This window comes from Halichondria panicea, chromosome 4 (assembly GCF_963675165.1).
Source record: "Halichondria panicea chromosome 4, odHalPani1.1, whole genome shotgun sequence".
Lineage (NCBI taxonomy): Eukaryota > Metazoa > Porifera > Demospongiae > Suberitida > Halichondriidae > Halichondria > Halichondria panicea.
This window is the reverse complement of record NC_087380.1, coordinates 328,142-344,062: the sequence shown is the minus strand read 5'-3', so window position 1 is coordinate 344,062 and position 15,921 is coordinate 328,142. Positions and strand designations below refer to the sequence as shown.

Sequence of the window (15,921 nt, the reverse complement as noted above, 5' to 3'; positions counted from 1 at the left end):
GATGGAAGCAATAGCATTAGAGTGGTGTATACCCACCTGTGTTTGTACAAGCTTCATCCTCTGGTTGCGAGATTTGACAATGGTGCCGGAAATATCGATGAGACCATCGACTGAGATCTGATCGAGGACATTATCAATGGCAATGTAAGTGCCTGTGCGTCCCACACCAGCACTGCAGTGGATCAGAATAGGACCTTTCGATGGCTTGTGTTGGGACTGGACCCGACGATGGAATGCAAGAATGGGCGTGGCATAGTCAGGCACACCGTGATCAGGCCAGGCAGTGAAATGGAATAGCTTGACTCTCAGCACACGGCGGTCTCCATCCAACTAGAGGCAGGGGGAGGCTGATAATAATCCCATTCTCTTATATAAAGCCAGTGTATTGTAACTCACTGAAGCCTCCAGTGTCCTGACGGTGTAGTCAGCCAGTATTTGCTGATCTGTAATGGCCACTGTGAATGGGCCAAAATGCTTCTTCCCAGACTCGGGCCAGTACTCTTCACATTTGATCTTGTTGTTCTCCATGAGGTTGGTGAGCATGACTATTATGGGTGGTCTCTCCTGCCACATGAGACGCCAGAAGTCCACCAGAGTTCCTGGCAGTGGTCCTATATGAGGGGGAGGGGGAAAACACTGAATTTTACACTGAACAATCAGTAGCTGGTTTGCAAAGAACAGTGGTCATACTCAGTAGTAGCCGTAACAAATGTTTTTCTAGTCGGATCAGTTACAGTTTCAACTGTGCCCACAACAAGGTAAACAAGGACCACCTCGATGCCCATATAAGGTAATGGTACACATTTGGTAACCCAGGACCTCACCTTGTGTTGCTATGAACCTTTTAGGCTTCTTGTACCCCTGAGAATACAAGAAGAAATAAATTCATGTGCTGGTACCAGATACTATACAATAATGAAAGCACTGCGGGTGCTGATGCCTCGGTGGGCCAAAGCCTTACGGTGATGAATCTACAGTACTAGCAGACTATCATTACATTTGCATGCAAATGGTGAAAAGAGTGTACACACTACTGTCATACATCGCTGCGTATGCGCACACAAAGCATAATTATGCAAGTATGTGTGTGTGTATACATGCAGTGAATGAGAGGGCCAGTATATAGAGAGCTAAGGTTTCATTGTATACTTAAGTAATTATAAGCAGATGTACAATGTATACATTTTGTAAAGGCCACAACAATAAAAACATTGAACCATTAAAATAAGAGCTCAACACACACACTCACGTCTACATAGCAGGCATTGATGTAGTCACACTGACAGTCCTCTTGTCCAGGGATGGGGTCTAGGATAATGAGGTTGTCATCATCTGCAGGAATATGTGTGATTAGTATGAGATATGAGAACACACACACACAGTGCTATGACCTCCATGCATCTGCCTGTGTACACACAACTACTAATATGTGCTAACTCTCAGGATATACACTCACACACAGCAATGTTGCCAAATCTGTTGTTGAGTTTGTTCTCAGGAGTCACTGAAATAATCACTGGATGACCCCTCTCCCCACTGTCCAGATTCTGAGTGTGTGTGTGTGGATAAAGTACATTATTGTCACGCCCACACACACAGCTAGTATAACATTACCTTGTAAAGATCTTTGAACTTCTTATTGCTGCCAGCATGGAGGTCAGCCACATACGCTCCAAACTCTGTCACAGGTATGGGGGCGTAGTCCACCCCCTCCACCCCCTCACTAGCCTCACCACCCTCACTCATCACTGTTACCGTGACGACCTGTTGTGTTGTTGACCCTGAGGCTCCAGTAACCACCAGTTTATACACACCTACGTACAGAGTCGTGTAAACATTAATCTTAGTTTTCAATATGCACAGTAAACATTCACTGTTATCTTATGCCATTGTAGGTACATTATAGCCTGTACTCACCAGCATGCTTAGTCTCCACACTAGGGAAGGATAATCCACCGTCCTGGTCCAGTTCTGTGGCATAGTCTGCAGTCACCTTCCTACCATCGTGGTACCAGGTGAGACTGGGTGGAGGGTGACCTCCCACCTTCACCCTCAGATACACCTCCTCCCCCTCCGTCACATGAGTATCACTAGGAAACTCTACTATACTAGGCTCTGAGAAACAGTTGGTACTGATAGTATAATAAAATATGTTTTTCTTACCGTCAACTTTCTGGATGGTGACTTTACTGTCTTGTCCGTTGCTCTTCTTGAAGGATGCTTGATAGGGGGTGGGGCGAGGGGGAGGGGCATGGCATGGGGAGGGGCTGTACTTGGTCTGGTTGCCACGAAGTTTCCTGTACACAAAACAACACATTATTACATGCACACATTCTGATGATAGTCTCACCTCCAGAAGTAGACCCCGACAATGATACCCACCACAATGACAGCAGCTAGAATGAGTAACACAATGAATACACCTGCCACCACACCTCCTGTGTTGTTAGCTTCACCAGGGCCTGTGGGGAGGATGCTAGTACATAGTCCATAAAGATGGCAATTAACTTACTCGGAGAAGAGGTAGTGATGACTTCAGTCACTGAAACACAGGATAATACAGTAAATGGATGAGAACACAGACCCACTTACCTAACTGTACACAGAATGTTGTGTTATCTCCAGTATTGTCAGGAATCACACAGCAGTAGGAGCCAGTGGGGCCTGACACAGACCCTCGACGATGGAGTCTGAGTGCACCTGTATCTCCAACACTGTACAGTAGATCTGTGTCTGAATCAGTAATGTCCGGACTCCTAGTGACAGCTGTTCCATTTGGTAGTAGCCAATCTCCTAATCCATTGGCACTATTGGGATTATCTTGTCCTGTACAGCAAATAGTTGAGTCAGTTCTGCAAGTCAATGCTGTCTCAGTGGTATCTCCGATGGTGTCTATGGCAACCTGTGAGTTCATAACAGCATAGTTGGTGGTTCCCATGGAGACGTAGACAGGAGGTACTGTGGGGGTGGAGGATTGTAAGTCTGTTAGAGTTCATTGTACTAGCTTACATTGACAAGTGAGATCTGATCCACTCCACAATCTGTCAGCTCTACACACTCTGGTAGCAGTGCTGGTAGTGGAGGGTACGTATCCATTCAAGCAGCTCTGTGTAGCCATGGTTCCCCGAGGGCGGTGTGGTGAGGTACTAGAGCTGTAGATGATCACTCCATTGGCTGGTACAGTGAGGTCAGGACAGGTAGCTGTGGAAACAGCAAAATCTGTCAACCATCAACATACTAGCTTGTACACATTACCTCCACAAGTTGGATCACTGTCACTCCACACTCCATCACTCCCACAAGTCCTGGTGCTACCTCCATTGAGAGTGTAGCCAGTGTCACAGGTGTAGGTGGCCACAGTGCCCACTGGTCTCAGACTAGCAGTCCCCATATTGTAGCTGATCATTCCATTGGCTGATACAGTGAGGTCAGGACAGGTGGTGGGTGGTTCAGTGGGTCCTAGGTACGTTAAGCTATATCCACCAGAAATTTGATCGACACAATTTTCATTGGGTTTACGCATACATGTATAGTACCAAAAGTACTCACACACGTATTAATGAAACACAAACTATACAAAAGCTTACTTTGACAAGTTGGAGGTGACCCACTCCAGATCCTTCCACTCACACAGACCCTGGTGGTACCTCCAATGAGAGTGTAGCCAGGGTTGCAGGTGTAGGTAGCTCCACTACCAATAAATCTAATGCCAGTGGGTCCCCCACTGTACATAATCATCCCATTCATCAGTGAGGGTAAGTCAAGGCAGTCAGCTGTATGAGACGATACACTCAACAAACAAACAGTACAAAGTTTATTTCCTAACCTCGACAAGTTGGAGCTGACCCACTCCATACTCCATCACTCCCACAAGTCCTGGTACCTCCTCTTTCATTGAGAGTGTAACCAGTGTCACAGGTGTAGGTGGCCACAGTGCCTACTGGTCTCAGACTAGCAGTCCCCATATTGTAGCTGATCATTCCATTGGCTAGTACAGTGAGGTCAGGACAGGTGGTGGGTGGTTCAATAGGTCCTGTGTTCACTGTATCAAGAAAGGTGAAGCAACTGTTAAGATGTAGTGGAACTCACCTTGACAGGTTGGAGCTGTTGCACTCCAGGTCCCATTATTCTGACATTGGCTGAAACTCCCTCCAGTGAGAGTGTAGCCATTGTCACAAGTGTAGATAGCAATGGTATTAATAGGTCTGCTGTCAGCAAGTTCATCAGTGTAGGTAATGCCTCCATTCATTAGTGGTGGTAAATCAGAACAAGGTCCTGAAATAGTGAACATAATTATATTCAAAACAAACTGTACAAAATTCATTCCACTTACGCTGACACACTGGAGGTGACCCACTCCACCCTCTATCCACACAAACACTGGTGGTACCTAGAGTGAGATCCCCTCTAGTGTCTGTGAGAGTGTAGCCAGGGTTACAGGAGTGCACAGCACTAGATAGGAAAGGTCTGTTGTCAGGGGATCCAGCACTGTACATAATCATCCCGTTCATCAGTGAGGGTAAGTCAGGGCAGTTAACTGTATGGGAGACGATACACTCAACAAACAAACAGTACAAATTAATTACTTTGACAAATTGAAGCTGACCCACTCCACGTCCCATTACTCCTACAAGCCCTGGTGCTGCCTCCATTGAGAGTGTAGCCAGTGTCACAGGTGTAGGTGGCCACAGTGTCCACTAGTCTCGGACTAGCAGTCCCCATATTGTAGCTGATCATTCCATTGGCTGGTACAATGAGGTCAGGACAGGTGGCGGGTGGTTCAGTGGGTCCTGTGTTCACTGTATCAAGAAAGGTGAAGCAACTGTTAAGATGTAGTGGAACTCACATTGACAGGTTGGAGCTGTTTCACTCCAGGTCCCATCATTCTGACATTGGCTGAAACTCCCTCCAGTGAGAGTGTAGCCATTGTCACAAGTGTAGATAGCAATGGTATCAATAGGTCTGCTGTCAACAAATCCACCAGTGTAGGTAATGGCTCCATTCATTAGTGGTGGTAAATCAGAACAAGTTCCTGAAATAGTGCAACAAACAAACAAACAGTACAACATTCATTTCACTAATGCAATTATAGTGGTCATGGTTGACTGCACTTCCACTTTAACTATACTTCATGCCAACCATTATAAGAAAATCGTTGTACAATTAAAACATTGTGATTCTAAAATCAGTGTATACTGACTTATGCATGTATTCAACTAAGAACGACAGTATTATGAGTCACGTCGTTCTTCAACAAAGAGGCATAGAGGTTAGTGTTCAACAGTATGATTTAACCACATAATGACCACAAAAATGCATTTTGTTCTCTTAAGTGAATACCGTATAGCCGGTTATTTTCGTATGGTGGAAATTTTCGTATATATTTCGTATTGTAGAGCATCATACGAAATTTAAATTATTCTACTGCAATACGTTCAACGTCACTATCCTGAGCTGCACGAATATATATAAAATTCTAATTAGGCAACGAAAATTACCCGCTATACGGTACATATGCATGTACAAGTTACAATTATTATTATGCATTGTGTGTAACTAAACTTTCTCACATGTGTTGATTAAAGCGATTAAGTAGATAGGCAGGCACTAAGCAATAATTTACTGGAAAGTGCACTATAATTATATCCATAGTAAAGGGTAATCAATTAAAGCGTCTCATATCAGTTCATATAGTGAATAATCATTGGACACGTTTTGTTAAAGTAATGAAGGCATGCATCTATACCTTTACCATATCGATTACTCACCTTGCTGTCCCCCTGCCAGTGCAGTGAGCCCAGAGAGCAGGACCACACACACTAGTCCACACAGCATGGAGGTCATGAGTAGTCTCTCTTCAATGGTAGACAGTTAGTAGGTATCCCTAGCTAGCTATATGTGTTTACTGTTGCAGCTAGCACAATGTCTAGTGACACTAATCACGTCCCTGTAAGCAGTAACTGCATCCTATAGCCTTAGGCCCATTTTATAGTGGCGCTATATATACGACCTCCCTGTGTATGTACATGCATGCATGCATGTAGTACTGCATGCTAGCCTTAGCCTTAGGCTCATTCAAGTGGTGGGTGTACTTGAAATTCAAGTGAGTGTACTTTAATACTCTTATTAGGAAATTGAATGCTAAAGTCTATTAGTGTTGAGTTCGACCTTCATAAAGTTGTCATACTTCACAGAAATTCAATAATTATTGGAGTCCTTGTTAAAAAAGTTTGTATCTATAATTATGCTGTAGAGCTGGTAAGCTCCAACCAGCTAAAAGTTAGCATTTTCCATGTAGAAGTCCCAGGCATACTTGTCCACCACATAAAGCATTAATGAAGCTATAATTGACCACATAACTTCAGAGGCCGAACTCAACGCATTTAATTATTACAATGTCTGCATTATTAATATCTGTTATTTGATATTCGAATTCAGGGTGATAACAAACGGCTCTGCTCTGATTATACAAAATAAAGAGGTCTATGATAATTTTATTGTACAAAAGGATGTTAAAAGGAAGTCAATAATCTCTATACTCAACAGAGTCCATAATTACATTTGTTCATTTCTTGTGTATAGTTCATGTACATCAAATATCTTGGAAGTTGGCATAGTTGTCAAAGGAGTCCAAGTAGACCAGAGTAGCATCAAACAGATCCTTGTAGTTGTCCTGTGAGGGGATACACTAACTACAGTATTTGCTTGATAGAGGCCTCTCTTGTATAAAGGCCGCCCTCAAATAGTAGCCTCCCTACAGCCCATCTTCAGTGCAATGGAAGCCGCAATCAAATAGTAGCCTCAGTGAACTTTGACCCTATCTGAGGCTATCATCTCTGCACGTGGCAGTCATATTGACTGACGCGCAAATACGGCACACATGATGGTACAAAACTACATTGCAAATGGCACTAATCAACAGTACAGAGGCTTGAAGCTTTCACAATATCTTGTATTAAACAGTATGTGTTGGTACAGGTCCTATACTAGGCAAGGTCTGGCTCTTGCAATAGTACAAGCCTCCCACTATGTAAGCAGCAGATGAACTCACGACTGAGGGTACTGCCCCTGGCTTGTGGACCCTGAGAGCCTTGACCACCTGGAACACATCCACCACTCCCTCTGTCTTGCAACGGTCAATGGTAGTAGCTACAGAGCAGTACATACCAGAGCGGGTCGCAGTGTCACTGGATAGGGGGAAGTTACAAATATATAAATTCTGAGAGCTATATCAAATGATTTGAAATTGGACAATCTGAATACGAATGACGGGCTCTCAAAGATATCTGCCAAATCGACTGACTTCTAGAACACAAGGCTATTAAATGTCCAGTAGATTACAGCACTTGTACGTACTTGCAGTGGACCAGCACAGGGTTGTTTCCAGTCCTCCTTTGAACCTTTATAACCTCCTCATTGACGTCAGTTACAGTCTTGAGGTTCTCACACTTTCCACTACTTTTCCAGCTAATGATGTGAAACTGAATTAATTGATGGGCCTTTTGGGTCTGCATGGAGGCAACAAGGAATAAAGAGAGGTTTGAAGGCAACAAAGAGATGCATGACGTACCTTTTCATTGAGGACGCTCAGTTGCCTCATAACGAACCCAGTGTTGGTTTCCTCCCCCAAGTTATCGATAGTGAATTCACCGAAGGAGGTGACATTGCCACTCTCTGGCCAGTACTGGGAGCATGCCTCCTACACACACACACACACACACACGCACACACACACACACTCAACAGGGAGGACCTCTAATGGAGACCATCTCTTACCTTCCCATTCTCACTGAGTGGAGTCAACATCACAACAGCCGCACACTTCCTGTCATAGATCACCTTCCAGAAGTTACGTACAGTTGAGTCCAGTGGATTCTGGGCAATGATGTATGCCTTCTGGTGCTTGTAGCCCTGGAGGGAGGGAGGGGACCATAAGAGTACAATAGGTCAAGGGCTGTAGTAGTTGAACACTTACATGAGCAAACACAGCATGAATGTAGTCAGGTTGCTCTCCCTTCAGAATCACACGACTGGTCTCAGCTATTGTTGGGGAAACAGTGAATGGATATAATGTACACAGTTAGCAGCAGTCCTTACGTGGCAGGTAGTCCATGTTCCTGTTCCTGGCAGCATTCTTAACAGCAATAGGACTTCGAACTTCTTTAGGATTTGGAGTAACCTGTTCCAGAATTTGGAACTGGTATTGGAAATCTGAGAGGGTTTTTCCCGGGGCTACTGATAACATCTTCTGTATCTGTCTGCGCAGATCTCCAGCACTGATCTGAGTGTCTCCACACGTCACTGACTCCAGGATAGCATCGTGGATGAACACATATTGGTCCTATAGGGAGAGGGGCAATGAGCATGCTCAGTAGAATCAAAATAGCAACAAGGATGGAAGCAATAGCATTAGAGTGATGTATACCCACCTGTGTTTGTACAAGCTTCATCCTCTGGTTGCGAGATTTGACAATGATACCGGATATATCGATGAGACCCTCGACAGAGATCTGATCAAGGACATTATCAATGGCAATGTAAGTGCCTGTGCGTCCCACACCAGCACTGCAGTGGATCAGAATAGGACCTTTCGATGGCTTGTGTTGGGACTGGACCCGACGATGGAACCCAAGGATGGGCGTGGCATAGTCAGGCACACCGTGATCAGGCCAGGCAGTGAAATGGAATAGCTTGACTCTCAGCACACGGCGGTCTCCATCCAACTAGAGGCAGGGGGAAGAGAGGATGATAATAATCCCACTCTCTTATATAAAGCCAGTGTATTGCAACTCACTGAAGCCTCCAGTGTTCTGATGGTGTAGTCAGCCAGTATCTGCTGATCTGTAATGGCCACTGTGAATGGTCCAAACTGCTTCTTCCCAGACTCTGGCCAGTATGGCTGACACTTGATCTTGTTGTTCTCCTTGAGGTTGGTGAGCATGACTATTATGGGTGGTCTCTCCTGCCACATGAGACGCCAGAAGTCCACCAGAGTTTGTGGCAGTGGTCCTATATGAGGGGAAGGGGGAAACATCACACTAAATTGTATACACTGATCAATCAGTTACAGAACAGTTGTCATACTCATAATTATATAGCAGGCATTGACTCTCAAGTGTGTTGAGTAGACCATTCACTCACAGAAGAGGCGGGGTGCAGCTCAGCCATTAGCATGCAATTAGCGCCTCTGATTGAACTCACAATATTTTTGTACATTGGGCGGATAATTAGTGTTCATAATTACTGAGCTGCACCGCGCCTGTCGTACCTCCTCTGTGTCACTCATGAGTCACGACAGCAACTTGAATGAACTGTGTTACCCACCACCTTATAATTACTGGATATGGTGTATGCATGCGTGCGGCACTGAAGAGTAGTTCAGAATGAAGCACTGCATGCATGCACAGTAACTTTAAATTTGAACTACTCCTCAGTGCTGCTCTTGTGGGAACACATCTACACCATTTCAGGTGGGCAGCTCAACACGGAATGTCCCCTTGTTTGAAGTTGCTGACTCAGAGAGTGTGATCAGACCACAAAACCACAACACATTACAGAGTCACTGCTATGAGTATGACGACTGTTCTGTGTATCACTGTACACGGTTACAGTTTCAACTGTGCCCACAACAAGGTAAACCAACAACCACAAAATGCCCATATAAGGTATGGATACAACACTTAGGAACCAACCTTGTGTTGCTATGAACTTTTTAGGCTTCTTGTACCCCTGAGAATAGAAAAAGAATATTCATGAGCTAGCACATGTACGTATGCTGTGGTACAAGCTTCAAATAAACTATACACAGAATACAGTGAATGAAAGAGCCAGTTTAGACAGCTAAGGTTTCATTGTATACTCAACAAGTGCACCATTAGCAGTGGAATGCAGCAAGTCATTAGGCAGATGATGTACGTACATACATGTGCTGTAATGGTCACAACAATAAAAACAATGAACCATTAAAATAAGAGCTCAACACACACACACTCACGTCTACATAGCAGGCATTGATGTAGTCACTCTGACAGTCCTCTTGTCCAGGGATGGGTTGCAACACAAGAAGGTTATCATCATCTGCAAGAATAGGTGTTTATTACTGAGAATACACACACACACACACATTGTATGCATATAATGACCTCTTGGCTGACCATCTGCCTGTGTACACACAACTACTAATACGTGCTAACTCTGAGGATATACACTCACACACAGCAATGTTGCCAAATCTGTTGTTGACTCTGTTCTCAGGAGTCACTGAAATGATAACTGGATGACCCCTCTCCCCACTGTCCAGATTCTGAGTGTGTGTGTGTGTCCCAACATTTGCGTTGAGTTTGGCCCTGGAAGTTCTGTAGTCACTTATGGCTTCATCTATAGTTTACTTTATGTGGTTGATAAGTATGCCAGGGACTTTTACAGGAAAATGCTAACTTTTAGCTGGTTGGAGCTTATCACCTCTAGATAGATAGAAGCACATGTTAACAAGGAATCCAATGGTATATGACTTCGAATTTTAGTGAAGTATGAAAAAATTATGAAAACATTATGGAGGTCAAACTCAACACAAATAGAGTTTAATCAATAATTATGAATCTCATTACAACATTGCGAGTGTGTGAGTATAGTCACCCTACACCACTATGATGATGGTGCAGGCTGCCTAGTATGGCCATTGCTAGTACACACTCTCACACCCACACACACAGCTAGTATAACATTACCTTGTAAAGATCTTTGAACTTCTTATTGCTGCCAGCATGGAGGTCAGCCACGTACACTCCAAACTCTGTCACAGGTATGGGGGCGTAGTCCACCCCCTCCACCCCCTCACTAGCCTCACCACCCTCACTCATCACTGTTACCGTGACGAGCTGTTGTGTTGTTGACCCTGAGGCTCCAGTAACCACCAGTTTATACACACCTACAGAGTACGAGCAAACACCAACATTGATTTTAGTTTCAATACACCTACAATAAACACACACTGTTATCTTATCAACATCTCTGTGGTTATGTACAATACATTGTAGGTACGTTATAGTAGAACCTCAGATTATACGGAGCCTCGTTTATCGAGCTTGAGCATGTCCCTTAATGCGTATGCGCAATTAACAGCTGTTACCATGGATACAGACAGGTTTATCATATCTTCTGCGCATACGCATACGCCCACATGCACTGCTGTTTATCAATTAAGTAGATGGATCAAGGCGTGGTTTATCTATTCGATTATCCGGCATAATATTTATCCAGTTATCTGGCCTGCCTCTGGAACCAAGGTGTCCGGATAATTGAGTTCTACTGTATTCACCGAAAAGGAAGTTCAGAATGGAAGTGCATTGACACTATAGTATACAACAAGACCTTGTGTAGCCTACAATCTTTTATCCAGTAATCTGATTGGCTAGAGGTAGTGTTCTATCCAACTTATACCGTACAACTGGAAAATTTGGCGACTATTATATTTAGTGAAGGAGTAATTTGAATCGACATGGTGTGGCTACTACAGCAATGACGTTGTGCCATCGGAAAACTAATTTGGTGATCTTCGGTAAAATTTGCCAAATCCCAAATTACAACACCTGCCAAATTTTCCAGTTATACGGTACTTCTTAGCTAAGATCAGTCTAATCTGATTGGCTAGAGACAGATCATGGTTGCTTATAATGATCTAGACACTGTTTAGGGAGTTTCCATGTGATTTAGAAGAACCTTCACTATGTTTGAGATACTATACATGTGGGCTTCTAAATCACGTAGACACTTCCTAAACAATGGACACTACTCTCACCAGCATGCTTAGTCTCCACACTAGGGAAGGATAATCCACCGTCCTGGTACAGTTCTGTGGCATAGTCTGCAGTCACCTTCCTACCATCGTGGTACCAGGTGAGACTGGGTGGAGGGTGACCTCCCACCTTCACCCTCAGATACACCTCCTCCCCCTCCGTCACATGAGTATCACTAGGAAACTCTACTATACTAGGCTCTGAAATATAGACAAATAGTTGGTGCTGAAAGTTGAAAAAACTCAGTATAATTAATTATCAAAAGATAGTCAATAATAGAGTACAAAATGTTATTTTTCTTACCGTCAACTTTCTCAATGGTGGCTTTACTGTCTTGTCCGTTGCTCTTCTTGAAGGATGCTTGATAGGGGGTGGGGCGAGGGGGAGGGGCATGGCGTGGGGAGGGGCTGTACTTGGTCTGGTTGCCACGAAGTTTCCTGTACACAAAACAACACATTATTACATGCACACATTCTGATGATAGTCTCACCTCCAGAAGTAGACCCCGACAATGATACCCACCACAATGACAGCGGCTAGAATGAGTAACACAATGACTACACCTGCCACCACACCTCCTATGCTGTTAGCAGCGGTGGGTACAGTATCTCCTCCAGTAGTGGTAGTGGCTGTGGGGAAGTTGCTAGTACATGGTCAATAAAGAGGACAGCTTACTTGTAATGGGAGGAGGAGAGGTAATGATGACTTCAGTCACTGAAAACAACATATTATAAATATGTAGATATATGTATCAGAGCAAAATACACCCACCTATTAGCACACAGAATGTCATATCTACTCCAGTATTGTCAGGAATCACAGCGCAGTAGGAACCAGTGGGGCCTGACACAGACCCTCGACGATGGAGTCGAAGTATCCCAGTATCACGGGAGGAAAAAAAGGGAACAGAGGTGTTACCATCAACACGTCTAGGAACAACCTCTCCACTGGGGAAGCTCCACTCTCCGGCTGCAAGTCCGTCACTTCCACGACAACATTGAGCATTGTCAGTTCTGCAGATAAGCGCCTGGTCATCAGCCTCTCCGATGGTGCCTATGGCAACCTGTGAGTTCATAACAGCATAGTTGGTGGTTCCCACGGAGACGTAGACAGGAGGTACTGTGGGGGTGGGGGTGATGATGGAATGACGAGCAGACTAACTTACATTGTTGGCAGGTGATGATCACTCCACTCCATGTTCTGTCAGACTGACATGTTCTCTCCATCCCACCAGATAGTCCGTACCCCTCAGTACAGCTGTGTGTAGCCATGGCTCCCTCTAGTCTGGGAGTGGTAGCTGGACTGTAGCTGATCACTCCATTGGCTAGTACAATGAGATCATCACAGAGAGCTGTGGGAAATAGTCTGATACAATTAATACGTTCAGTGTTGTGTCTTACCTGTACACACTGGTGCTGTACTCCAGCTCCCACTAGCCTGACAAGTTATTGTGGCTGATCCTGACCTTTGATACCCAGTGTTGCAGGTGTACGTGGCCATTGCTCCGAATGTTGTACCAGTAGAGCTGGTCATCATTCCACTGATAATGATGGGAGGGTTGCCACAGGAGACAACTTGAAGAAATATTAAAGTTTCAAACAGTTCATCCATCATGCATAACTCACTGCAAGTAGGAGGTGACTCAAGGTCACTCCACACTCCATCACTCCCACAAGTCATGGTGGTGATACCTCCATTGAGAGTGTAGCCAGTGTTACAGGTGTAGGTAGCCACGGTGTTCACTGGTCTAGCGTTCACGGTCTCCATATCATAGCCAATCATTCCATTGGTTGGAGCAGTCAAGTCAGGGCAGGTAGAGGGTGTAGGTCCTGTGTTCACTGTAGGGGAGAAGATCCTCAATAACGATGTACTAGACATTTAATATATACACAATCTTTACGCGTATACCCACGTAAGTTAAAAAAACCACAAATTGAGAGAAAGAGTTACAGAACTCAGTCACCTTGACAAGTTGGTTCACTGCCACTCCACACTCCATCACTCCCACAAGTCCTGGTGGTGGTACCTCCATTGAGAGTGAAGCCAGGGTTACACGAATAGGTAGCTCCACTACCATCAGAGCTGATGCCAGTGGGTCCACCACTGTAGGTAATCACCCCGTTGGTCAGTGGGGGTAAGGAAAAGCAGATACCTGTATAGGATTATGGTACACTCAACAAACAAACAGTACAAAGTACATTTACTTACGCTGACAAGTTGGAGCTGACCCACTCCACACTCCACTCCCACAAGTCCTGGTGGTGGTGTCTCCATTGAGAGTGTATCTGAAGATACAGGTGTAGGTGGCCACAGTGTCCACTGGTCTGGGACTAGCAGTCCCCATATTGTAGCTAATTATTCCATTGGCTGGTACAGTGAGGTCAGGACAGGTGGTGGGTGGTTCAGTGGGTCCTGTGTTCACTGTTCAAAAAGATGAAGCAACTGTTAAGTTGTATAGTGGAACTCACCTTGACAGGTTGGAGCTGATCCACTCCAGGTCCCATCATTCTGACAAGCTCTGCTAACCCCTTCAGTGAGAGTGTAACCATCGTCACAGGTGTAGGTAGCAGTGGGTCTGCTGTCAGCAAGTCCACCAGTGTAGGTAATGCCTCCATTCATTAGTGGTGGTAAATCAGAACAAGTTCCTGAAATAGTGAACACACTCAACAAATATACTGTACAAATTCAATTCCTTTACTTACGCTGACAAGTTGGAGGTGACCCACTCCATTTCCCTCCACCCAGACAGATCCTGGTGGTGCCTGTAGTGAAAGTACCTCCAGTGAGAGTGTAGCCAGGGTTACAGGAGTGTACAGCAGTAGAGATGAAAGGTCTGTTGCCAGGGGATCCAGCACTGTACATAATCATCCCATTGATCAGTAGTAAGTCAGGGCAGTCAGCTGTATGGGAGACGATACACTCAACAAACAAACAGTACAAAGTCCATTCCACTTACGCTGACAATCAATAGCTGGCCCACTCCACACTCCATCACTCCCACAAGTCCTGGTGGTGCCTCCATTGAGAGTGTAGCCAGGGTTACAGGTGTAGGTGGCCACAGTGTTCACTGGTCTGCTGTTAGTGGATCCACCACCACCATAGTCAATGTCCCCATTTTCCAGTGAGGGTAGGTCAGAGCAGATCACTATGGGAACAGGTACACACTCAACGTACACATTATTACACATTCAGTCATTCCTTACTCTGACACACTGGAGCTGTTGTTGAGCTCCACTCTCCATCACCCCCACAAGTCCTCACTGACACTCCAACCAGACGGTAGGGATTAAAACAAGCGTAACTGGCTGTAGCACCCACTGGTCTGTTGTTAGTGGATCCACTAGCATAGGTTATGGCTCCATTAGAGATGGCTGGGAGATTATCAGAACAGACTGGTGCCACTGCAAGATGGAATGAACATTATACAATAATAATTATGAGAGTTGTGATGGTTTCATAAACTCATAAAGGCGAACATATACTGGTAACATAAAACACAGAAGTATTGATCCACTCACCCAGGTTAGCACAGAGGGTCATATCTCCTCCAGTAGTTAGTACAGAACAACAGTAGGACCCAGTTGGAGTGACAGGGTTGGTACTAGCCTCTCTACGAGCCAGTCTGATGACCTGAGGTGCCCCCCTTAGAACGTAGAACTGTTGTCCAGCAGTCGCTGAGCCACCTTTTTGCAGTACCACACTCCCATCAGGATACGTCCACTGTCCTAGTGCTCCATTATCATTGTTGTCACTACTTCTACAGCAGGTAGTGAGGTCAGTGTGACAGGTGAGAGAAGGGAGACTACCATCTTCTCCAATGGCAGTGATGAGGATCTCAGTATTGTCAGTAGTGATGCTAGGACCAGATCCCAGAGTCAGGTAGACTGCATGTAACAAATCCACTCATATTATTATATTTAGCATAATTACTATAGACCGTTTATAGACTATATATCTACTGACTCACCTTGCTGCCCCCCTGCCAGTGCAGTGAGCCCAGAGAGCAGGACCACACACACTAGTCCACACAGCATGGAGGTCATGGGTAGTCTCTCTTCAATGGTATAGACAGTTAGTAGGTATCCCTAGCTAGATAGCTGTGTTGTTGCAGCTATAGTATAGTATA

At 44.9% G+C, this 15,921-nt stretch overlaps 1 protein-coding gene across 6 annotated transcripts in view; it reads right to left on the bottom strand.

Annotated features, from left to right (window-relative positions):
• LOC135334774 (uncharacterized) overlaps positions 1-15,921 on the bottom strand; it is a 27,183-nt gene extending 11,262 nt beyond the window's left edge. For 2 of the 6 annotated variants that reach the window (XM_064530087.1, XM_064530090.1), the window contains exons 1-22: positions 15,763-15,921; positions 15,314-15,679; positions 14,999-15,196; positions 14,752-14,940; positions 14,498-14,695; positions 14,264-14,440; positions 14,004-14,216; positions 13,759-13,947; positions 13,421-13,633; positions 13,196-13,369; positions 12,961-13,146; positions 12,567-12,914; positions 12,471-12,509; positions 12,286-12,424; positions 12,099-12,232; positions 11,798-11,995; positions 10,728-10,927; positions 10,213-10,303; positions 9,995-10,077; positions 9,693-9,729; positions 8,795-9,009; positions 37-330 (exon numbers count right to left, since the gene is read on the bottom strand). In XM_064530087.1, coding sequence (XP_064386157.1) covers positions 37-330; positions 8,795-9,009; positions 9,693-9,729; positions 9,995-10,077; positions 10,213-10,303; positions 10,728-10,927; positions 11,798-11,995; positions 12,099-12,232; positions 12,286-12,424; positions 12,471-12,509; positions 12,567-12,914; positions 12,961-13,146; positions 13,196-13,369; positions 13,421-13,633; positions 13,759-13,947; positions 14,004-14,216; positions 14,264-14,440; positions 14,498-14,695; positions 14,752-14,940; positions 14,999-15,196; positions 15,314-15,679; positions 15,763-15,838 — 3,957 coding nt within the window. In that variant the 5' untranslated portion in view covers positions 15,839-15,921. Of the gene's footprint in view, positions 1-36; positions 331-6,382; positions 7,188-7,356; positions 7,509-7,570; positions 7,700-7,776; positions 7,912-7,975; positions 8,041-8,097; positions 8,342-8,429; positions 8,724-8,794; positions 9,010-9,692; positions 9,730-9,994; positions 10,078-10,212; positions 10,304-10,727; positions 10,928-11,797; positions 11,996-12,098; positions 12,233-12,285; positions 12,425-12,470; positions 12,510-12,566; positions 12,915-12,960; positions 13,147-13,195; positions 13,370-13,420; positions 13,634-13,758; positions 13,948-14,003; positions 14,217-14,263; positions 14,441-14,497; positions 14,696-14,751; positions 14,941-14,998; positions 15,197-15,313; positions 15,680-15,762 lie in introns of those variants that run through there. The other 4 variants (XM_064530089.1, XM_064530085.1, XM_064530086.1 and 1 more) reach the window with 4 other exon arrangements.